The following is a 24,566-nucleotide window of genomic DNA, read 5'->3' as shown; positions in this document are numbered from 1 at the left end:
AGTGCGTTTGGATTGGGCGTTTTTTGCCCAATCCTGCGTTTGCGTTTTTTTTTTTTTTTTTTTTTTTTTTCACGTGTTTGGGGCGTTTTGGGTTTGCGGCTACTGTTCATGCACTGTTCAATGAACAGTAGCCGCAAACTTTGACTTTTCAAATTTTTTTGGACCAATCACAGCACATCGTGTACTGTTCATGGACCCACAAATTTCACTTTTCAGCAACTTTTTCATTAAAAATGGGTCCCACGATACTATTCACACATTTAAAAATCTCTCTCTATATATAAGACCAGTTAACTTCTACAGCTCCTACTAACTAACTTACCTACCTTCCTCATTTCTTTTCCAAGAAACCAACTTTGTTTTCCTTTTCCCGCTCTAGAGAAAATCCAACCTCCAAGAGAAAGTAAGAAAGAAAGAAAAAAACCCCAACCATGGTCAAGAAGATTATCCAAGGCATTTGCATTTGGAATCCACGTAACCATTTACTACTCACAGCTTTTCTATGCGCTGCAATCTTTTTCATCGCAGTGCAAACTGTGCAGTACTACTCCCTCAACAACAACCCTTTGTTGAGCGATATTCATCCACCTTTCAATGTTTCTTTACCGAAGCATGAAGACTCGGACTTCATCTCTGGTCCCCATTACCCTCCACCAACTCCAACTGGCAGCCACAATTACAAGAAAGCTGAATGGGATGAAGATTCGAAGCATGAAGACTCAGACTTCATCGTTAGTCCCCATTACCCTGCACCAACACCAACTGGCAGCCACAATTACAAGAAAGCTGAATGGGATGAGGATTCAAACTACCGGGTTGATTTTTCATCGACTTACAAAGAAATGGAAAGCAAATTCAAGGTGTATGTGTACCAAGATGATGTTCTCAACAAGTACTACAAGTTTCCCTTCCCCACTACTGATCCTGATAGACTCACATGGGAGTATAGAAACGAGGGCTACTTCTTCCGTAATATCAATATGAGCACCTTCCTCACCACCGATCCTAAGCAGGCTCAGCTCTTCTTTATTCCAATTCGCACCCATCTAATGCAATCCACGGTATCTATAATGATTTAGTTTATAATCTTTGAGATTTATTGTTATCTTTGTATTTATTTGTCTATATTTCTTTTAAAGAATAACATCACTTTGCTCTTGCTTTCGACAATATGCATGTGTTAAAGCTGATTCTTGGTATTATTCAAGAACAGAACCGTTTTGATAATGGACTTTCTTGTGGCATGCAGGGACCCTATAAGAAAATGGCAATTGTAGTCAAGAATTATGTCCAAAGCTTGATCAATGAACACCCTTATTGGAATCGAAGCCAAGGAGCTGATCACTTTTTTGTGAACTGCCACAAAATTGGTGTGTTGGCAACCAGAAATTTTCCATTACTCAAGAATGCAATTCGAGTTCTGTGTGCAACTTGGCATGCTTTCGAATTTGATCGATCCAAGGATATGTTTCTCCCACCTCCTGGATATGATTTTATAGAATATAGGTATATAGCTCGTATACTCAAGAAAAAAAAAAAAAAAATCTCTTTTTTCAGTGGCACACATGTTCTAAGCATGGTTGTTTCATTTAGTTCTTCATCTGCTACATGGGTTTTTCCCCCCTCTTGGACAACTACCCCACTTTTCTTTTTCTTTTTCTTTTTTATGCCTAGCAAAAATTTACTTTCTCTATTGGAAAATTGTCAAACTTTGTATTAATTGGAGAATAAAATCCTTTTGTTGCATTTGTTTTACCAATTTCTCATGGGACATTAAGGGCATTGTTGCTTGGTCTTGAACTCTTTTAAGGGCATTGTTTTGGCATTTACTTTATTTCTTTGGCTAATATTGCATACATCAGCATAGTCAGTTTTGGTTGTACAAGTTTGTATTTCTATGTATCTTTAAATCTTCCACGCAAATAATGTGTTTCATATTGCAGGAGAAGATTAGTAAAATCAAAAATTTCGAAGGATCTTGAAATAGACGTCTGCTCATGCTCTATGGCCCTATACTATTATTATGCTGCCTGTATAACAGAAGCGATCGTTGAGAACTGTATTCCTGGTAATATCATCTTCCCCAAGACTCTTTTTTAAATGCTATGGTTTTCTATAAATTAACCTTACTGTTTCCCTGTGAAAATTTTTACATTAATCTTAGACATGTCCTTGTGCATTGCATCATTTCCTTCTATTGAAAACACTTTTTGAGAATGCACAAATTCTTTAGCAAAGAAGTAAATTTATCCGCAAAACTAACAATAAAATAGAAACTTAAAGCAAAATTTAACAATCTCACCAAGCTATAGAACTAAGCGAAAGTGTCATCCTTAATGGTTGATTTGTGTAAAACTTAGTATAAAACAGTTCCTTGGCCGAACAACCTCCCAAAATTAAGCTATAGCATTATAGCATCTACCTTTGTTTCGGATTAAATAACCCATGGCCTGTGACTTTCAAAAAATAACCCTGCATAATTTTAAAAGATAAATAAAGTATTAATCTCTAAATGGTAATAGTCATTTCGTTGTTATGCATGTCATCTACCAAACTGGGGAAATTTAGCTCATTACATAAGCTTTAGTTTCATATTCACATTATGCCTATGAAGTGATTGTAGAATAAGCTTATGGCATGTATTATGCTTTTGATCTTCTTTCTTTCGAAGGTCATTTCTTTTTTTCTTTCTGCTGACACCAGGTTTACTTTTATATTTCCAATATGATCTCTTCTAATTGCTTTTCTAAGCAGTTTGTGTGTTACTTGCAGTTGTCTCGTTCAGAAACCCTGATTTGCCATTCAATAATACTCTTGATTGGACAAAATTTTCTGTAATAGCCTCCGAGAAATATGTTCCTGTGGATGATATAATCCAGCAGCTGCAGGACAATGTTAAAGACATAGAAGATGAAACATTAGTCAAATTGTTTAGCAACTTACACGAGGTAAATAATGTTCTGATGTCTTTATCTGATCTTGTTTATAAAACTATGTGCTTCATTTTACTTTTTTTCTTAACAATTTTTTTCCCAGCATGTTGTGTTGCTCTAGAAAATTATTAAATTTTGATGTTGGCATAAAAAAGCCTATAAATGAAAAGACAATTGATATGAATGTCTTGTCATGCATTATGATATTATCTTTTTCTTAGTTCTGTAAAGACAATTGGTGTTTCAAACACTGATTTCTAGAATGCATATTAGCTAAAATGATCTTTAATTTTCCTTTTTCACTTAACTTGGTAACTTAAAGTTGAGTTTACTAGTTTGTTTGATTTGTGCTCAAAAAGAAAAGGTTACAACATGCCAAACTGTCCGAACTTAAAGTAATGTGGGGTTCTAGTATTCAAAGCTTGAGAAAGCTAAATCTGGAAAATGCTTCTCAGAAATGTGAGAAATGATATATTCTCCTTGAAATGATACAAACCTTGAATTACAAACTGAATTATCTTTTAAAATTCCTCTTCTTTGTGAATCAGGTCCAATCCCACTTTTCCTGGTGTACTTCTCCAGTCAAATTCGATGCTTTTCATATGTTCATGTACGAACTCTGGCTGCGCATAAACCAGTAAATCATTGGAAGACATTCCAACTTTTTTCTCTATACTTGAAATATGTGCATCAGCATGAAGGAGGAAGACTGGAAATATTTATCTAGAATGATGTGAAGCAAAAAACATATGCTTGATTTCTTTGTTCTTTTTTCTTCATATAAATCTTACCAATGGAGTCATGTTGTAATAGCATATTGAGCCAATGTTATAGCAAGAAGGAACTTGGAACTTGGAAGCCCTTTAAAGCTTCTCAATCTAGTCCTTTTTTTCATCTTTTCTTTTGAGAACAATCTAGTTCTTTTAATTTGTACTACTCTTTGAATAATGTGGCAGTTTAGGACGTTTTGGGTCATTTATGTGAGATGTCCCAAAAAATCTAATCTTAAAGCTCAAAATTGGTTTTCTTAGTGGCATTCTTGGTAATAAGGAGGGCTACTTATATTGGAAAATATTTAGGCTTTCTTAGTGTGATTTTGGAATAGTTTTATGCTGAAAATCTTATTTATTTATTTGCCAAATGTGCTATTTGGTAATTCTTAGAAAATGTTCTAAAAATCACTGAAAAACTGTGCTTTAAGAATTTATTCTTGAAATTTTTTTATAGTGTTTTCCCCCTAAAAACTTATTTGGCAATATGTTTCTGTTTTGGATTTTTTCTTACAAGTTTGCCACAGCCTTATCTGGAAAAGAAAACATTGATACTGAAACACAAAATGGGTGTCCTCCAAAAACTCATCTGCACAGTGTTTTTGGGACATGATTTTTAAGATGAGTTTTCAAAAACAATGGGTCCAAACGTTTTTTTTATATATTTTGAGTTAGTGGAATAGATTTAATGTAAATAAAAACACTTCATATTTACAGTGATGAACACAGAGTTCAAAAAATTACAAAGAAAAGCTAAGAGAGTTGTGAAACTCAAAAACAGAGGTACAATGAGTAAAATCCCCAAACCTAAGACCATTCAAACAAGGTGTGAAGCAGTGACAATTTCATCTAATCAAGGAACCTCTAAATGTTTTGAAACGTACAAGACTTGCACTCCTTCCATACTAAACACATCAAACAAGATGTCAATGAATTCCAAACTATCGGGGAGTGCTTTCATTTTACTTTTTTATTTTTCTTAAAAAAAAAAATTATCCCAGCATGTTGTGTTGCTCTAGAAAATTATAAAATTTTGATTTTGATATAAAAAGTCTATAAATGAAAGACAACTGATATGAACGTCGTGTCATGCATTACGATATAATTTTTTTCTTAGTTCTCTAAAGACAATTGATGTTTCAAACACTGATTTCTAGAATGCATATTGGCTAAAATGATCTTTAATTTCCCTTTTTCACTCAACTTAGTAACTTAAAGTTGAGTTTACTAGTTTGTTTACTTGCAAAACATGCAAGACTGTCTTAAGTTAAAGTAATGTGAGGTTCTAGTATTCACAGCTTGAGAAAGTTAAATCTGGAAAATGCTTCTCAGAAATGTGAGAAATGATATATTCTCCTTGAAATGATTCAGACCTAGAAGACAATTGATGTTTCAAACACTGATTTCTAGAATGCATATTGGCTAAAATGATCTTTAATTTCCCTTTTTCACTCAACTTAGTAACTTAAAGTTGAGTTTACTAGTTTGTTTACTTGCAAAACATGCAAGACTGTCTTAAGTTAAAGTAATGTGAGGTTCTAGTATTCACAGCTTGAGAAAGTTAAATCTGGAAAATGCTTCTCAGAAATGTGAGAAAGTAATGTGAGGTTCTAGTATTCACAGCTTGAGAAAGTTAAATCTGGAAAATGCTTCTCAGAAATGTGAGAAGTGATATATTCTCCTTGAAATGATTCAGACCTAGAATTACAAACTGACTTATATTTGAAAATTCCTCTTCTTTGTGAATCAGGTCCAATCCCACTTTGTCTGGCATAAATCTCCAGTCAAATTTGATGCCTTTCATATGTTCATGTACCAACTCTGGCTGCACATAAACCAGTAAATGATTGGAGGACATTCCAACTTTTTTCTCTATACTTGAAATCTGCACATCAGCGCGAAGGAGGAAGACTGGAAATATTTATCTAAAATGATATGAAGCAAAATGCATATGCGTTATACTTTATTTCTTTGTTCTTTTTTCTTTATATAAATCTTACCAAAGGAGTCATACTGTAAGTTGTACTATTACCTGATTGCATGTTCCTTGTGAACTATAGATTGTGCCTTTTGAAATTTGAACTATTATTTGATGACAATGTTTGTTAAAATAGTGATCCACAGTAATGCGACAAAATGTGTTTGGTCTGACTATTATTTGATAAAAATGTTTGCCATTGTATCTATTACAAAGTCGAATTATTGAACAAAAACAAAAACAGAGCCTTACTGCTATCAAATGAGTATCTCAACCAGAATAGAATGTCTGCAATAATATGTTTCGTGTGACCTTATATATATACATAGAAAATAGGCAGTTTGATTGAGTGTGGTATTTCCTCAAGCAAAACCATATGACAATCTCCCATATTGAGCCAATGTTATAGCAACAAGGACCTTGGAAGCCCTTTAAAGCTTAAAGTTTCTCAATCGAATCCTTTTTCTCATCTTTTATTTTGCGAACAATCTAGTTCTTTCAATTTGTACTATTCTTATTAAAAAAAAAAAAAAAGAATAATGTGGCAATTTAGGACGTTTTAGGTCATTTCTGTGAGATGTCTTGACAAAAAACTAGTCTCGAAGTTCAAAATTGTTTTTCCCCAATGCACTCGGAGGAGTCAGAGCATTGACATTAGGGGCATTCTTGGTGTTAAGGAGGGCTACTTTTATTGGCAAATATTTAGGCTTTCTAAGTTTGATTTTGGATTAATTTTATTCTGAATAGCTTATTTACTTATTTGCCAAATGTGCTATTTGGTAGCAATTTTTTTGCAAGTGTTCTAAAAAAAAACACTGAAAAACTGTGCTTTGAGAATTTAGTTTCAAAATTGTGTGTTTTCCCCCCTAAAAACTTGTCTGGCAATATGTTTCTATTTTTGGATTTTTATTACAAGTTTTCCACACCCTTATTTGGAGGATGAAAACATTGATAATGAAAGGTCTTCTCTAAAAACTCATCTACACTGTTTTTGGTACATAGGTTTTTGAGATGAGTTTTCAAAAACAATGGACCAAACCTTTTTTTTTTTTTTTTTAAGTTAGTAGAATAGATTTATTGTAAATAAAAACACTTAAGTTCAAATGAACACAAAGAGTCCAAAAAATTTCAAAGAAAAGGTAAGGGAGTTTTAATTCTCAAAAACAGAGGTACAACGAGAAAATCCTCAAACCCCTTGACCATTCAAACAAGGTGTAGTAAAGCAATGCAATTTCATCTAATCAAGGGACCTCTCAATATTTTGAAACGCACTAGAGTTACGCTTCTTCCATACTAACTGAATCAAACAAGACAGCACTAAATTCCAATTTCCTGAGTGCTTTCCAAACCAATTCCTCCGCCCAAATACAAAGGATGAAACTGTCATAGGCATTACCCACTAAACTCCAAACATAGAGAAAACTTCACACTGCAAGTCATAAGTAACATCACAAGGTGACTCACAGTTTCCCCACTACACCAGCACAAGCAACACCAACCTACTAAAGATAAGGTCTTCTTAATGAGATTATCAATAGTAATGAATTTGTCCACATAAAGAAAGAAGCCCTCTTTGGAGCCTTAACACATTATATACTCTTCCTAGGGAATGGATTACCATCTGTACCTCGAATAGCCTTGTAGAAAGAGTGAACATCAATGTAACCGTCCCCATTTAAACACCATCTCATCCTATCCCCCCTCCACCTTAGGCACCTAAGAGCAAATATGGGTTATGAAGGAAGTAACTGAATCCATTTCCCAATCAAGAAACACCCTGTAAAAGTTTACATTCCAGCTCCTAACCAAGTTTTTTTAGTGAATTCCATAGGATTTTGTTTGTAAGTGTTAGAAACACCTTTTAAAAATCACCCACCAAACTGGCAAAAAGTATAATTATACCTTCAAAAATGAGGTTTTAAAAAACTATACATGAGCGAATAAGCTAACAAGCCTTAAAAAATAAAAATAAAAATCCAAGCACAAACTTATTGGTTTGTCTTTCCACGGCCTTAGGTTGGGAAGGTTACCTTGAAGTTAGTGTGAGATTCATCACCAACTCTAGCAATAGGACAGTGTTTGCATGTATGCTATTTTGTGTTTGCATGTGTTTAGGATGACTACAAACAGCACTGATAACTGAGCTACCTCCTGGAAGAATACAAGTTGAAACTTTCATTATCAAAGGATGACTACAAATTAAAGTTGACCCATTCGGCTGCTTCATGTGAACGTAGTAGGAAAGCCAAAAGCCCATTAGACCAGCTATTTTACTCATCGTTTGCGCCAGCTAAATTAGAAGGTAGGCAGAAAGCTAGAAGCACATTTTCTTTACAGTTCAATCAAAGACATATTGACAATACTTCAAAAAATAAATAACATATTGACCATTCAGAAAATAAATATAAATATAAATATAAATTAACAAAAATCTTGACAAATGACAGAGCCAAAGATATCTAGAGTTCCATCAAACGAGAGTGGCAAAAGAGAAGGAAAAAGGAACAGCTTATTCACATTATATGATTTCAATATGATGTACAGCGACTCACAAGTAAAATCTGTGTTGTACAACTCGCATCCACAAGGGAAATCTGTCTATGAACATAAAAACATATCTGGGATATCTAATGTTAGTTGAAAAAAGCAATGCACCAGCAACCCGGTCAAGAACAGACCATATGCACTTACTAGAGATCATATTATGGGCACATGGCATTTTCTTCAACTCCTTGGCCAGTCAGTCACCATGCTGGAATCATCGATGTCAACCTGTAAGTAGGTATTCATGAATGTTAAGGAAGTAATTAACAAAAGCTTTTTTTACTCAGCTGGGGCATGTGGTGTTGCTTAAAATCTAACATCAAGACAGTAGAAACCAATACCTGATCATCAAAATTCTCAGGAATCTCAAATTCCGTCCCAGAAGCATTTGCAAGTTCATCAAGAGTTTCCTGTAAGAACCATATAATATTAAGTTGCAACTTCCAAAGGTATAATACCATGATGACACTGGGTTCCCTTCAACAAAGTTGAATAAATTTCTTCAGATGGCCGAAAAAATGAGAAAGGGAAGAAAGTTACATTGGTTGATTTCAGTCTTTCATGTTTTGATAATTTATATTCTAATTTTTATCATTGATATAAGTACACAGATAATTGATAATATGATCCTATTGTGGAATATTAGGGGAATTTAACACCGAAAGATAACTCTGGGCCTTGGATCAAGAAATAAGGAATAGGCATAGTCAAGATGGTCCTTAAGTTCACATCTAACCCAGCAATAATAATGGAAATCCAACATCAAAACAGTGATCTAAGAGATAACAAAATAGCATCTAATATAATTTAGTGTAATGCTGAAGTATATATTTAAACTGTACATAGCTTTTTTTTAATTAATTCTTAAATTAAATTATATGAAACATAAGTTGCATGCAAGAAAAGGGGGTTACTGTTTGGTGCAAAGGGGAAAAGTCTCAGATCTGTGGCACAAGTAAGCAGTTGTAATCATTTAGGGCCAGTTTGGATGGAGGGGGAGAGAGCAGGAGTAGAGAGTAGAGTTGGCCAAAAATTAGGCTGGCCAACTCTACTCTCTACTCCCCCTCTTAGGTTTTGGCCAACTCTACTCTACTCCCCCTCCATCCAAACTAGCCATTAGAGTGCCACTTCAAGTCAAAGGTGTTGAAGGATAGGACTGTATCCAGATCTCTCATAGAACCTTAATTTAGAGATACCAATATTAGCTAATGGAATGCAAGCAATAAAGCTTCATCAAATTTTGTACAAATTGTCAGATACATGTGTACAGACATTACATAAAGAATTTGTTTGAAAGCAAAGGAATCCACCAAAGATGATGACAACTGGAGGAATAGTCAAAGATATAGAGGCCAAGAATATAATCTGTCCTGAACATATTATCATTTCAAATTACTTTATTAACAGAGAGAAATACCTGCTCATCAAGGCCAATGGATGGATTATCCAATTGGATGGACAGATGTTCGGTAACAGCTTCAGCAACGTCCAGGAAATCCTGCATAAAATATTTTTTCAACTTTTTAAAATTAAAATAAATTTTTGACTTATAACCAAATACAGACACATAAGCAGTCGCCTTCAAATTGTTTTTTTTTTACTTGGTGAGTTCATAAATGGCAACTTTTAGGTAACAATTAATTATAAATGGCTCTCTAATTTAGTAATACAGTAACATGATCATGAAATTACAAAGGATCATAGGCATCAAAACCACAAGCTGAAATGGTTATAATAATAATAATAATAATAATGGTGGTGGGTGGTGGTGGTTAGCAAAATTCCCCAGTTAGGTTGTAAATGATAATAACAACCATTTATATGTGCACAAAACAAAATGCCATATCTATCAAGCTTAATAACCCTCTTGGTCACATTTGATCACATCTATCCTATTTTGTTAAAAGTGTGCTTAAAACTCAAAGCTCAAAGTTCCAAAGTTTAAACACTTAGCATGGCCAAAGCGAATCTTATTTAGTGAGGCATGCACTTTTCTAATGCTTTTTGAAAGAGCACAAAGCACACTAAAAGATATATGAATCATTCAAAATAACCGTTTGATCTTGAAGGATGACATGAGTAATTGATCTATGAAATAAATAATATTCTTGAGGCACTACACAACAAATCTTTTTTCACATATGAAAAGACACAAATAAGGACAATTTATGATTCTTGTGCCTTTTTATCTTTGCCATATACATCATTATGATCATAACTATCACAATTATGTATTTATATAAAGCACATAAGAATTATAGAAAATGTTATGTTTAAACTTTATATTATTATCGTATTCTCCATTGATAATTGTTTTCTAATTTACTAAATAAAAATATATGAAATTGAAATAGATTCGGTAAATTTGAACTTACAAACTTTGTGCATTTACACCATCCATTAGAGATATGCAAAAAAGAAAATTAGTATTTTTGAGTTTATTAACCTCTTTTTTTTTTTCATATGCTACGAACCTCTAGCAGTTATTATAAATTATATTTGAAAAATGCGTGATTTACTTCAATCAAGAGCATGCTTGTGATCTATCCCCAATTTTATACACAAAACACACACATATATATACACCTTGTGTAACCATAATCAAATGATTTTTTGACAAAGCTATCATTGTATTCAATTGTCCTTTTTTTTTTTTAATAAAATCAAGGTTTGCAAAATATCAAGATAATTATAAATCGATAACTATCTCATCTATAAAATATTAGAGTTCAAGTTTTTTGTACTCTAAAATAATGAATAGGATATTAAATAACATCTTATTGATATAAAATTTGACTTCACATTCAGAACAAAAATAACAAGTAATCAAAACGGTGTCAAAAAAAAAAAAAAAACCCTTATTAAATCCAAAATTAAGTGGTGTTACATTAATAGACACTTAAACCAAGTGCAACTTGAACCTAATCTCCCCCCCCCCCCCCCAAAAAAAAAAAAAAAACAACACACACAACACTTGTATGACAACACAAACTTTACTAGCCAAGCATATGGACGCTCTTATACCTTTTTCTACTCAACGGTATTGGTAAATACTATAACTTAGAACCAAATAGGTAAGAGAGTTTTTAGTGGTATATGACTAATAAAAACCAAGGCTCAATATAAAAAATCTTATCCCTCAAACGCTTCTCATTTGTTTCTCCTTATTCAGATTACTTAAATATACTGTAATAGTTTGTTTTCTTTCATTTTTTTTTTTCTTCCTTTATTTCCCTAGATGTTAACCAGACAGCTTCTTGTTCGGTTAGGACTCAAGGTTCCAATTGAAAACGCTTGCTGGAATGCTCCAAAAACTGCCTGCCTACATTGTCTAATCCTTATTTTGTCTTTAAAATCTCTTGTGAAGTCAAGTAAACTAATCATTCAAAACCAAAAATGCAAAAACACAGAAAGATTTGAAGATACTGTCCATGAAATAGGATCAGACATCAGATCATATGTAACTGATGCACTATTTGTTCCAGCTCCAAAAACACATTATACCTGCTCACCCGACCTCATAGAAGGATTTTCAGGATCCAAAAGTACAGGCTTATTGTCATCCGGGCTTCCCTGAGCAGCCAACACAGGACAGTCCGGTGAGAAGGACCCAGTAGAGCATTAATATTTTGAAACCATGGTTTAGACTGCTTTTTTTTTTTTTTATAGCAAAGTATGTTTTATGCGGAACCACTCTTGAAAACATATCAACAAATACACTATCTTGGAAAGAATTTGCCTATTAAAGTTTTTATTTGACATCACATCTTAAACAACTTAATTTGATTTATTATTTGGCAAGCCCAGAAAGATAGAGATGAGTTTGTATAACAAGAAACCATTCTTTAAAAAATAAGGAAGTATTTTATTGCATAACGACTAATTCATGTACAATTTTTTTTTTTTTTTTTTTTTGATAAGTGACTAATTCATTTACAATTGAAATAAAGAAGTCCAAAAAATTAGAGATGAGCAGTATTATGTACAGAAAGACAGTGACTCCATAAACTCCAGAAACAATTGCTACTAGTAAAGTTACTAATTAAAAAAAACTACTAGTAAAGCCCCAAACATGAGACCAGTCAAATAAAGAACTAGTAAACAGAGCTAACAATGGGTAACAGGAAATCAAGAAATCAAGACTCTACCAAATTTAAGAATTAAATTGAAATGCACACAGACACACACTGAAGATTAATTTGCTTTGCTCATATACATCACTGATTAACAATGAATCCTAAGAATCTATACCTGGTCATCCTGATTGGCATAGGAATTCTCAGGTTCCATGGTTGAAGGCTTAATATCAGCTGGAGTTTCCTGTGGTAACATGGATATCATCAGAAATGAGATTCCATACATAATATATTAGTTAAGATATTATCATCAGAAATGAACCCTATAAATACAAGAAGCCAGTTGAGATCAGGTCCATATAAAGTGAAATGGCAAAGAACAAAAATTTTCATTAAACAAACAATCCATTGCGACTCAAGGTATGCGAACAGATCTTGGGTATGAGATATCCAGGTACATGTGTTTGCATGCATAGCATACATCTGCATCTGCTTTCAAAGAATTATAATTATTTGTAATGCATAAACCATACCCAAGCATGTCCCAATGTCAACTGGACACGGATACCCATGTGAAATATAGGGAAAGTAAACACAGATCAAAATTTGTTTCTTATAATAAACATAGATCAAAATACGTACAGGTTCATTTTGGTCAAAAGAAATAGTCCTTCCAGCTTTTGTAAGATCTCTCAAGGTTCCCTTCAATATCAGCAAAAAGATTAGATAAGGGTAAGTAAGGGCAATGGATGTAATTATAATAACTTCACATAAATATTAAAAACAACACTGTAGCTTGTAAAATAGAAAAAAGATTTTTTTTTTTTTTTTTTTTGATAAATTAGAAGCAAGAATAGAATTTAACACCAATGATACCTTGCACACATAATATAATCATTCTGCATATAAAATATTTTATACTTAAAATTTTTATTACTCAATGAAATAGTATAGTAATGGAAATTACAGAAGTCATGTACAACTTGGTGACCATCTAAGATCCAGTAAAATACTGTATTTCACATGACAAAGGTGAATTAAAGAGTCTCATCCATGGAAAATAATCCATCACAAAGAATGATAAGCACATAAGAACCATAAAAACATCAAACAAACAAAAAACTTACACCTAGCAATCCACATAGCAGAGGGGTGAATCTAATTTTCCAAGAATGGGCACTAAGGACTGAACACATTAATTGTTTGTTATTAATTATCTTTAAAGACGGGTTACATAAAGCGGGGTAACCCTCTCTTTATCTCAAATATGGCACCATGAGAATCCAAAATGAATTTAGCTAACATCTTCAAAACATACATTATTCAGGACTTCTTACTTATTACAATACATCAATAATAACAACAATTTAGTTCCAAAAATTTTAGGGTCAGCTATGAATCCTGAATAGGCCAGTCAGGATTGACCACATATTCTTTTCAGCCATTCTATTCTATCCCAAGTCATACTCTATGTTACTTCCTTCTTAATTCATTAATTGATTATCCGATCCCATGACTTTTCCCATTTTCATCATTCACAATGTGTCCACCTAGTCATCCTAATTCTTCAAACAAACCTACAGTTTCTATCCTCAATTGATTACTCATTTCAGACAATCTTTTGTATCACTTCCATTAAAACATTTATCAAAATAAATATTCATTTATCCGTCATTCGTCCCTAGATTGCTACATAGTTCATCATAAACACATTTAGCCTCTTGGACAACCTTTTTTGCTTCCGTCTTTGCCACATTATAAGTTTCTTTCTTTTTTTGTTATAAGTAGAATAGCTTTATTAAAAAATAAAAACACTTCATGTTCATGATGATGACACAAAAGACCAAAAAATAACAAAGCAAAGCTAAGAGCATTGTGAAAATCTAAAACAGAGGTACAATGAGTAAAACCCCAAACCCAAGACCATTCGAACAAGGTGCAAAGCAATAAGGATTTCAACAGATTAAGGGATCTCTCAATATTCTAAAACCTGCAAGAGTTGCACTAATTCCATACTAACCAAATCAAACAAGATGGCACTAAATGCCAAATTGCTGAGGAGTGCTTTACAAACCAATTCCTCCCCCCAAATAAAAAGGATAAAATTGTCATAGGCATTACCCACCGAACTCCAAACATAGAGAAAACTCCAGACCACAAGGCATAAATAATATCACAGTGAAGCAATAAGTGACTCACTATTTTCCTACTACACCGACACAAGCATCACCAACCTACTAAAGATAAGCCCTTCTTAAAGAGATTATCAATGGTAAGGATTTTGCCCCAAGCTGCTGTCCACATAAAGAAAGAAACCCTCTCTGGGGTTTTGACACACCATATACTCTTCCATGGAAAGAATGAGCGAACATCAAATGTACTATTCCCATTTAAACACCATCTCATTCTATCACCCCCAACGCCCCCCGGTAGGCACCAGAGAGTAAATATGGGTAATGAAGGAAGTCACTGAATCCAATTCCCAATTGTGCAATTCCATGGAAAAGTTTACATTCCAACTCCTTACCTCTTCACCAATGTTGTGATCCAACATATAAGACACTAAGGCTACCTTGCTTATAATTTTCATAAGCAACATTATCTCTACATCTAGGTTGACTTCTATCTCTCTATCTCTAATTTAATTGTTACTTGAACCTCCCTATACCACCACCAAGTCTCCTTAGTCGGTCACCAACATCCTTTAGATTTCCCAAGTATGTCTTTAGCCTCTCTATACAATTGGTCATTTCGTTCCACATCTTATCAACATCTTCATCTAAAATTCTACTTGTCTTCCTTGATCATTTATCTTTGAATACATCTTGCTTCTTCCCTTTTCAAAGCCCACTACTAATCTGCGAGTTTCTTGGTCTAATACCTCTTCTTCTCCATCTTCCATTATATTTAGTACCACCAACATATTTTAAGTGGTTATGTTGTCTCCTTGTATCATCTTACAATCTTTACATCTACTATCCATTTTTTGAGTAAGGATGAAATCTATTTTATTATTGTATGTCCCACTTTGAAGGTAGTTAAGTTTGATTCCCTCTTCTTGAAACAAGTTTTCGTTAATAACAAAGCATTTGTTGTTGCATGATCTAATAGCATCTCTTGCTTCATTCCTTACTCCAAATCCCTAGCCTCCATGAGCTCTTCAAAGCCCCAATATGTATTTCACCATGAGCATTCAGGTCTTCCCCAATAAAATTCTATTTCCCATTTGGAAACCCTTAAATCAACTCATTCATGTTCTCCCAAATTCATTACTAAGTAGATTCTTCCAATCCTGTCCCAGGAGGATACAAAAGAAAATAGAAATTGCAACGCTAGATGGTCTTCCTAAATTGCAAGTCAAGAAAGATTTCTTGTACTCAACATCAAGGGTGAGAGTGCATCTCCCATTTATTCCACTAAAATTTAAATTTGAGAACACAAGGGAAGACAAGGGAGAGGATTATTTGCCAAATTGAGAACACAATTTGCTGCAATCACACCCTCAATCTATCTATGAATGTTATTGACTACAATCAAGCCTATAGGCTATTCCTATATCCTTTCCTAAAAGGACTAGGACTCCCAAATAATCTACTCCTAGAAAGACTACTAATATTAGCCAAGAAACTAGCAGCTCATTGGTATTGACTGGTCTCCTTTATAAGGAGAAATAGGGTTTGAATTTCCCCTTCATCACTTGTAACCATCGAATTATCAAAAAAGAAAGACTAAGATTACAAATAACACAAAGAAAGTACTTAAGAACTTCTAAATTAACTAAGAAAAGGACTCAAAATGCAAAATAAGATTCATGAGCCTTCAGCACAGCTAAGGACAACCCATTTCAAAAAATCTGGAATTTACTAGATTGTCCTTATTCTAGTAAAACTTAAGTGATTCAACAGAAAGTAAACAATAAGTAAGACTCAATTCAACTGAGATTAACTAAGCAAGGTCCCAAAAGATCTCTCCATCATCCAAAATATCCCAAATTGTTGCTTCAGCACAAAACCAGCTTACCCTCACCTCTTATAAGTCTTCAAAGGGGGTTTCCAGTTACCTTCCCATCACAATATTAAACCTAGTTTCAATGTCGTGTGCGTCCTAATTTAACCGTTCAAGATTTGTTTATTTAATAAAGAAACCAAACAAAGAGTTTGTACTGAAGCCTCTTCAGTGAAAAGATAAATAAAAAATAGCCCAAGAAGGCTTAAGAACAGTTCAAGAACATACTTTTAGTTCCAGCAGGTTTTCTTTTAGTAGCTCAAAAAATGTGGTCACAACAATCCTGAAAGCACTTTTGCAAACTACGATTATCGGTATTATTTCTGACCACATCTTTGTTGTGAAGCCATCAGATGAGACATCAAGTAAATTCTTACTAAATTGATTCGACTCCTTTGACATGTATACAAGAAGTCAAGAACAACATTTAATTGAATTCTTCCAAATAAAAGGTGTTCGGATAACCCATGATCCAAACTTGAACTGCTCACAAGTTCAATAAATCATCTATATGTAACATAAATTTCCAGACTCAACTTGAGCTTTAGCCCAACTCAATCAAACCCAAATTCATCAGCTGAGCTTGAGTATACTCATACTTGGCTTTCATTTTGCTCATTTCCATACATACTGACTGCTATACCCAAATATTGATGCTAAGTTCATAGTCCAAAGACATCTAGTACATTTCTTTTGTATTTTGCTAATGGCCATCTAATACCTCTGTCATGTTCTGTCATCTCCATTAGCATGGTCACCTACATTTTATGATTCCATTGCATACTTCATCACAAAATAAATCTTTGCTAAATCTAATGATAGTCTTGAGTCCCTATCTCATAGAATGTCAAAAAACTGATAAATTACATGAATAATTAACTCAAAATAATGCATTTTGTGAATAAAGAAGACTTGGATAAAAAATTGCAAGAACGAGAATTTATATAAAATCTTTTTTGTTGATAATTACATACACCCAATGAGTCTTGGACCCAAGCCCTCACCCTCCACCTTGCTCTTATGAGTGGAGGAAATGCCATTTGAAGTAGAGTTCAGTGGCTTACATAAAATATATTAACAGACAACACCTACCTTGTTTGCCCACATCAGCCCACAAGCATTGCAAAGGGATCTTGGACCAGCTGGCCCCCGACGCATCGCTGGAGTAGACTTTTCACTAATCCCACAATGTTGGCATCTACGTAAACTATAAAGAATGTAGAAGAAACATATAAACACAAAATATGATACACAGAAATCCATCCTATCATTAAAGAGAATTGATTTTATCTGTTTTCTAAGGTTTAAACTGGTAAATGAACATTAAGCTTCAAACTCACATAGGTGCAGGACAAGGTGTGCCATCACTTGAATCCCAGTTTTCACCAGCTACTTTAAATGAATTCTTCAATGATGCAAACTGCCCATTCTTACGATGCATCCTAGTAGACAAACCAATTTGAATTTATATACTACCAAACTCTAGCACAATAACAGCCTCAATGATTGAAGGATATTTTATGTGTCAAATTCTACACAAAAAAATGTACCAATATTCCTTTCAAATGTGAAAATCAAAGGTTATGGAAGACATAAAATACATGCTACATCCAATTCAGGTTTTTGTGTCCCCATCAGAGAGAGAGAGAAGATTAAGTATCTATATATTCAAAGCAGAAAAAGAGAAGGGGGGTGTGTGTGGGGGGGGGGGGGGGGAAGGTGCCACTTGAGCAATACCTCATTGGCAACATTGTCTTATATAATGTAATAATTATAAGAAAAGGTTTTGTTTTCCAACATATCACAGAAGTTTCCCAAAAAATTGTTACAACTCACCTTTGAGCAACCTCTTTTCGACACGTGTACCGGATTTTCTTTTCAAAACATCTCTCTTTCCGCTTTTCACGGAACCTAACAAGAGATGCAATCCTTCGTGAAAGTTTCGAACCTCGTGAGGTCTCACCTATACCCTAGAATGTATTTGGGGAAAAAAACAATAAAAAAGAATTAAGGAACATTAACAAAATTTATCAGAGAGAAAAGTGGTTTTTCACAGGGATACCTTGCTATTTTGTTGTAGCAGAAACTGAGAGCTAGGGACACTATTGGGTATGTCACAACCCCCCAGTAGTAGTAGCACTGCCTGCACCTGCATATGCACATTCCAGCCAATTAAGCATTACTTAACCCAAAAAGAAACTCAAGTCATTCTGCAAAGGTGTGTTGATTCACAAGTACCCCAACTAAACATTGCAATTGACCTAATGAAAAAAAGTATTCCATGCAAGTTGACTATAAAATAGGCATGGGAACATTCCAAAGATCATAACATAATTGTCAATTAGTCACCTTTACACCCCAAAAAAGAAAAAGAAAAAACAAGTTAGCACCCAGCCCAATGAAAAGAGATGATTACAAAATCTAACATATCATATTCTAATACATGGCAGAGGAATCTCAAACATGGAATTTTGGCAGGAGCGGAATGCTCGTATTTTGAAGGAGCCAAAAGTTTAATTCAAGACCTGAAACTAGCTTTTTTTCCATACTTTGCTTGGGTGGACAATGGCATCAGGTGTTTTCACAATAGTTGTACTTTTCATGCATATTAGTCTGTTTATTTTCATGTTTACCTCAGTACACTTCCCTTGTGCTTTAGTTATCTGTAATTGATTTATTTTCATTCAATGAAGTTCTACCATTTATTAAAAAAAAAAACAACATAATAGTCAATTACACATAGTAGTCTGGAAGAATCTCCTCCCATCCATTATGTGGTGATCGATAAAGCCATCCACGCCTATTATTTTAAACAAATTACATAACTCATTAAATAAGTCATGTGACTATAAATACACAGGGATGCTTTTATTCATCGCCAAGTAACGGTTGGAGGAATTTTCCTTCAAACTGATTTGGAAGTAAAATCTTTGGGCACTTTGGCCAATATTTATAGTAATTCATCAAACATATAATACAAAATACCCAAAAGGCAATGCCCCACCTAACAAACAAACTGATACATTTCTATAAGTAAACAACTTATAACAAACAAATAGGAATCAAAGTAACTAATAAACATTTACTAAAAATATATATATTTACTAAAAAGAGTAAAGCTAGAAAGTGCCGTTCAATACTTGATTTTGTTTTTCCATTGGGTCAAAAAAAAAAAAAAAAAAAGAGAGAGAAAAATAGTACTCGCAAACCTTATCAGGCGTAACCGCTGGGAAAACGTAGACCTCGCCTTCGAAGGCGATGGTGAGCTCGCTCGTGCGAGAAGCCGAAGCCGAAGCAGAAGCAGAACCACTGGCACGAGCCTCCACTTCTACTCCTCCTCCTCCTCCAACTCCAACTCCTACTCCTCCACCATTCATAGCCTCGTGCTGAGCACTTCTTCCATTCATGTACTCGTATTCGGATCCACCTTCGTCTCCGTCCATCTCTATCGGCACCTGAACAAGATGGTTCTCTCTCTCCTCCTCCTCCAATGGCCTCACTTGCAGTGGCTGCGGATTCACCATCTCCATTCCTCAACCACAAGCATCACTCACTCACTCACTCACTCACTCTCTCTCTCTCTCTGTGAAAATTTTCTCGGTTCCCAAACAGAAACTCTTTTAATTCGAAGTTTTTTTTGAAAAACACACAAATTTTCACGTTCTACACTTCTACTAAATAAGAAGTAATAACAACTTCTCTTAACCTTAAATAAAAAGTCATAAAACCCTAAAATCGTAAATATAAAACACGTGTTTTATATTTACATATTGAAAAGGTTTATTTTATGTATCCTAGAAGAGACTCTCTATTTATTTTCAGATACCGAATAATACTGAGAAAAAAAGAGGTCTGTGAGTGAGTGAAGGAATCAAAACTGAATTTTTAGGTTTTTTTTTTTTTTTTTGGTTTTTGGTCTTTTCATTTTTTTTTTCTTTCTCTCTCTTTTTGGAGAGGCGATCTCAGCCGTTGGATAGAAGTGTGGAAATTAGGTGTGGGGTCCCATGGAGGGGGTGGGGTCACGTATAGAGGACGAGGAGGAGGGGGTACGTTTCATGTGTGGGGTGTGGAATATGATGTTTAATTGTGTGCATCATCACCTTTGATAGGAGATCGTGTGGTGGAGAATTGAGATGGAATTTGTGGTTGCGAAGGGGCCCAATTTCATGATAACATACACACATGGAAAGAAAAATTCTAGAACCATGACTAATTAACACCCATTTTCAGTTTTCACGACTATCCCATGTGGGTGACAATGAGTAATTAAAAAAAAAAAAAAAAAAAAAAAGTAATGAGTCAATTTAAAAATGACAAGTAATATGTCAAACATCAATCGATTTTTGGTATAGACAAAAATTGAACATCAATTCTCTTATTCAATCATTAAAAACTTTACTAGTTAAATTAACTGAAATCTACAATTTATCACATGATTCACATATAATAGTTCTATAAAAATAAAAATAAAAAGTGTGAAATTAGTTATGGTCTTAAAATAATTTCAAAAGGAAATGGTGTTGGGTTTTTTGCCCAAGCTAAACTCATAATATGTTTAGATATCAACTTGTGAAAAAAAATTAAGAATAAAATATTATGTGTATTAATCACAATATCACTTAAGCATGTTATGAATTTGAGTGTGTAATTAAGTGTTATGAATTTGAGTGTGTAATTAAGTGTATCCCTGTCTTATTCAATATTCATCCACAAAATTCTATGCAAATATTATGAGCGGATACATAATGAGTAGAACTTGGAACTCTCACGTAATTTCATGCTATTTGGGTGTTTGTGTTTATTTTTCTTTTTCTTTTTCTTTTTTGGATAAGAGTTAAGACTTAAGACATAATCGAAGACTCACCTTAAAAAAAAAAAAATTAAAAATTAAAAAAAAAAAAAAAAAAAGACTATTCAAGTCCAAAGTCTCTCCTAAAGTCGTGCAAGCTATGCTCTCTTTGACCTACTTGTTCTGTTCTCACCAATGAGAATGATGCTTTCTTTGGCCAATTTGGCATCCTTTCCCACTACTTTCTTTTCAAGATATCTATATTTCACATTTAATACAAGGTAATGACTAATGACTTAAGAAGATATATGTTTAATTATTTTAAATATTGTAGAAGCAAATCTCTACTATTCAGTTAAAACTAAAGCAAAATGAGTATAGACATTGACCATTGAATTAGTGGGGGGTGGAAATGTAAGATTATCTACATATCAATTTCTTTCAAAAAAATTGAACGAATAATAAACACACACTAAGGTGTTGCAAATATTTAGCATTGAAGAGGAAAATATTAAGTCCATATCGATAGCAACTAACAAAAGCTCAAGGCTCTTTACCATAATTAAAAAATAAAAAATCGTCGAAATGCATAAAACTCCTACTTTTACGAGATTTGCAAATCGTTATGAAAGACAGCCTTATCCCCAATTTTTGGAAAGCTTGATTCTTGAACTCAAACTCACAACATGTTGTGTTTAGTAGAAGGCACTTGTCATTGCGCCAAAGCCCGACCTTTACTTTTTACCGCAACTAACTTTAAATTTTATATTATTATTGTTTTTTAAATGAAGCAAGCCCGAGGTCTAATACTACATAAAAAATATTGAGATCATGCAATCAATAATCCAATGAAAGTAATATAGAATAGCTTTATTAATTTATTTTATGAGTAATAGGATAATATATAATGGTTCACCATCGAATATCCATTTAATTTTACCAGATTTGGGATAATATATAACTCTTCTTTTCTTTTCTTTTCTTTTTGGGTTAACTGGAACAGATTAGCAGAAAAAACTAGAGAGTTATGGCTCTTCAGTGTAAGTAAAATGAGTTCATACTAAAAGGTGAACATAACTTGAATATAACATCTTGCATTCTTATAATATTGGCTAAAACTTCATTTAAAAAAATAATTTATAAAAAAATACACATACACATAGTGGGAAAAGCATCCTCAAGTTTTGTTGGAGAAAATTTAATAAAGAAATAGTGTAGCACCCAATTTACAACCTTCCCGACGTAAGGACATATATATTGTAAATTTAATCGTTAGATTGTGCAGTATTACATTGAAAATAAATTTAGAAGTTTTAATGATTAAAATGATATTTCACATACTTAAATCAAATAAAAAATCATAACCAAATAAAATCTTTACAAGTTAACATGCATTTTTGGATTATGATGATTGGTTTTTTAAAGAATTGATTTAATTAATTACTTGGCATAGCCTAATTTGATCAAAACTAAAAGTGATCATAAATCTTTGCATGTCGGATAATTCTGAAAGCTTGCACTTAAGTTATGTGGGACACAGATTGTACTATTCTCTTCTATAAATAGATGAGGGATCTTGATTTTAAAAGTACAATTTGCTCTTCGTTAAAAATTTTGGTAAGGAGGCATTAGGTGATTTCTAATCCTTTTCGTTAATCACAACACTTTATCCCTCAAAAGCCTCGAATTTATGACGTCCTTAGCATTAATTTGACTCAAAGAAAAGCCTAATCACTTCCCATAGTCAAAATTATCTGAACTCTGCTGAAATCTTCAAAGATTCAATGGAGGTGTCAACAAAACTTTTGGAGGAAGGAGGTGCTAACCAAATTTTCTAGGTTGAAAGAAAGAGGTGCTACACAAATTCCTAATTACCCAAGGAACCTTGAAGAGAGGAGGTGCTGCCCAAGACCAAGATTCAATCTCAAAGGACATCCAAACCCGTGTTCAAAAATAATCATCAATAAGCCATGAATTTGCCCAAATTTCCAAAAGACAAAAGGAATTTTGAGATGATGTTCAAAGAGAGGCATTGTCTATATAACTAGAAGCCCTACCATTGACTCTGCTTCACCAAGCCAACCATGCATGCATGGGCCAAAATGGCAAAATACTCATTTTGTCCAAAAGTTCTAACAAAATACCCATGTTCTTAAACTATCTAGCAAAATGCCTCTGTTTTAAAACTCGATTTTCTAAAAATTGAATTTCAGTAAGGAACTTGAGTTCATGGAACTCAAGTTCCTAGAAAAATTTCAAATGGAACTCGAGTTCCATAATTATTATTATTATTATTATTATTATTATTATTATTATTTTAAGTTTGATTGCCTATAACTTGATTTTCTACAAATCGAGTTTTACATTGAAATCGAGTTTCAAAACAAGGGAATATTGCTAGATAATTTCAGAACAGGGACATTTCGCTAGAACTTTTGGGTGAAGGGGTATTTTGCCATTTTTGCCTGCATGCATGTGTAAACCTTGAATCGAGTAGTATAGATTCAAATCTTTGGTTAATTATTATGTATGAAAACATGTTTGTATTTGATGAACATGCTAGTTATAAATTTCGGTACCTAATATAATAACGATAAAATGTTTTTTTTTTTAAACTATAATTTTCAATATGTTTTATTGATCATAACATGTTGGGACGATGCTTGTATGAAATGACCAAAACCAACATATTCTATAAGACTGGCTCGTTTGGAAGGGTGGGAGTCTAATACCTTCCCAACCTATAATTTAGCCTCTTAGATCAATGAATCTAAACTTGACTTTATCATGTAATTTTTCATTTTTCTGTTTAGAATGTAACAAGGAAATCAAAATCATTTAATTTTTTTAGATTGTATCTAAGACTAAAATTAAGTATATTCTTTTTTATGTTCTATCAAATGTAAATATTCATTTGAATAAATAAAAATGAGGTATTTATTTATTATTGTGGTTTTTTTTTCAATTTAATAAAATAAGTAATGACTATGTGTAAAATCCTAGACATAGGGGGTCAAATGTCATTAGTCAAACCACATATTTTAAGAGGCAATCAACATAATTCACGTCAGGTAGACTCTAGAGGATGATCTGATGGAGATTAGGTGGAGCCTAGGGAGGGTGAGTCACATGTAAGGGAGGGTATGTGCCATGTGAAGGGTGCGGAAAGATGTCCATTTGCATTGCTATAGAAAGGGTAAAGTTATCTTATGAGAGTATGAGACGGTATTTTAAGATATCTCTCTTATAATATGTATGGATCCCACATATGTGGGTCTCATATGTTATGAGAGAGTGGTCTTATGAGTCATGAAATCATCTCATGAGATAGCTTTTGATAGAAAGGAGTCCCTTGGTGGAAAATTGATACGGAGCATTATCCCCCAAACATATGACTATGTTAAATTACAGTATTAGGAATGAAATTTTATGATTTATTGGCATTTGTATTTAATTGTATTTTTCTTTTTT

General features: G+C 33.4%; 3 protein-coding genes across 4 annotated transcripts; 1 reads left to right on the top strand and 2 right to left on the bottom strand.

Moving 5' to 3' along the window:
* Positions 1–280: 280 nt before the first annotated feature.
* LOC115969578 (probable glycosyltransferase At5g25310) lies at positions 281–3,810 on the top strand. Its single transcript, XM_031089254.1, has 5 exons — positions 281–1,061; positions 1,250–1,506; positions 1,944–2,068; positions 2,773–2,948; positions 3,482–3,810. The coding sequence occupies exons 1-5, from the start codon at positions 432–434 to the stop codon at positions 3,572–3,574; spliced, it is 1,281 nt and encodes a 426-aa protein (XP_030945114.1). The 5' UTR covers positions 281–431; the 3' UTR covers positions 3,575–3,810.
* Positions 3,811–6,936: 3,126 nt separating this feature from the next.
* LOC115968282 lies at positions 6,937–8,064 on the bottom strand. The gene is made up of 3 exons (XM_031087627.1): positions 7,712–8,064; positions 7,309–7,397; positions 6,937–7,180 (listed from the first exon to the last, which is right to left on the bottom strand). The coding sequence occupies exons 1-3, from the start codon at positions 7,957–7,959 to the stop codon at positions 7,074–7,076; spliced, it is 444 nt and encodes a 147-aa protein (XP_030943487.1). The 5' UTR covers positions 7,960–8,064; the 3' UTR covers positions 6,937–7,073.
* A 13-nt stretch (positions 8,065–8,077) lies between these two features.
* On the bottom strand, positions 8,078–20,171 carry LOC115968281 (GATA transcription factor 19-like). Of its 2 annotated transcripts, XM_031087625.1 has the most exons (11): positions 19,516–20,171; positions 18,369–18,455; positions 18,143–18,276; positions 17,647–17,748; positions 17,399–17,513; positions 12,944–13,003; positions 12,477–12,545; positions 11,730–11,798; positions 9,643–9,723; positions 8,567–8,635; positions 8,163–8,453 (listed from the first exon to the last, which is right to left on the bottom strand). In XM_031087625.1, the coding sequence occupies exons 1-11, from the start codon at positions 19,834–19,836 to the stop codon at positions 8,406–8,408; spliced, it is 1,155 nt and encodes a 384-aa protein (XP_030943485.1). In that variant the 5' UTR covers positions 19,837–20,171; the 3' UTR covers positions 8,163–8,405. The 2 variants fall into 2 exon arrangements, with proteins under 2 accessions (XP_030943486.1, XP_030943485.1); XM_031087626.1 differs by lacking the exon at positions 11,730–11,798 and having other exon boundaries at positions 8,078–8,453; positions 19,516–20,170.
* Positions 20,172–24,566: the final 4,395 nt, after the last annotated feature.

The sequence above is a fragment of the Quercus lobata genome, chromosome 11 (assembly GCF_001633185.2).
Source record: "Quercus lobata isolate SW786 chromosome 11, ValleyOak3.0 Primary Assembly, whole genome shotgun sequence".
NCBI lineage: Eukaryota > Viridiplantae > Streptophyta > Magnoliopsida > Fagales > Fagaceae > Quercus > Quercus lobata.
Note: the sequence above shows the minus strand (reverse complement) of the source record. Positions and strands in the feature narration are given on the sequence as shown.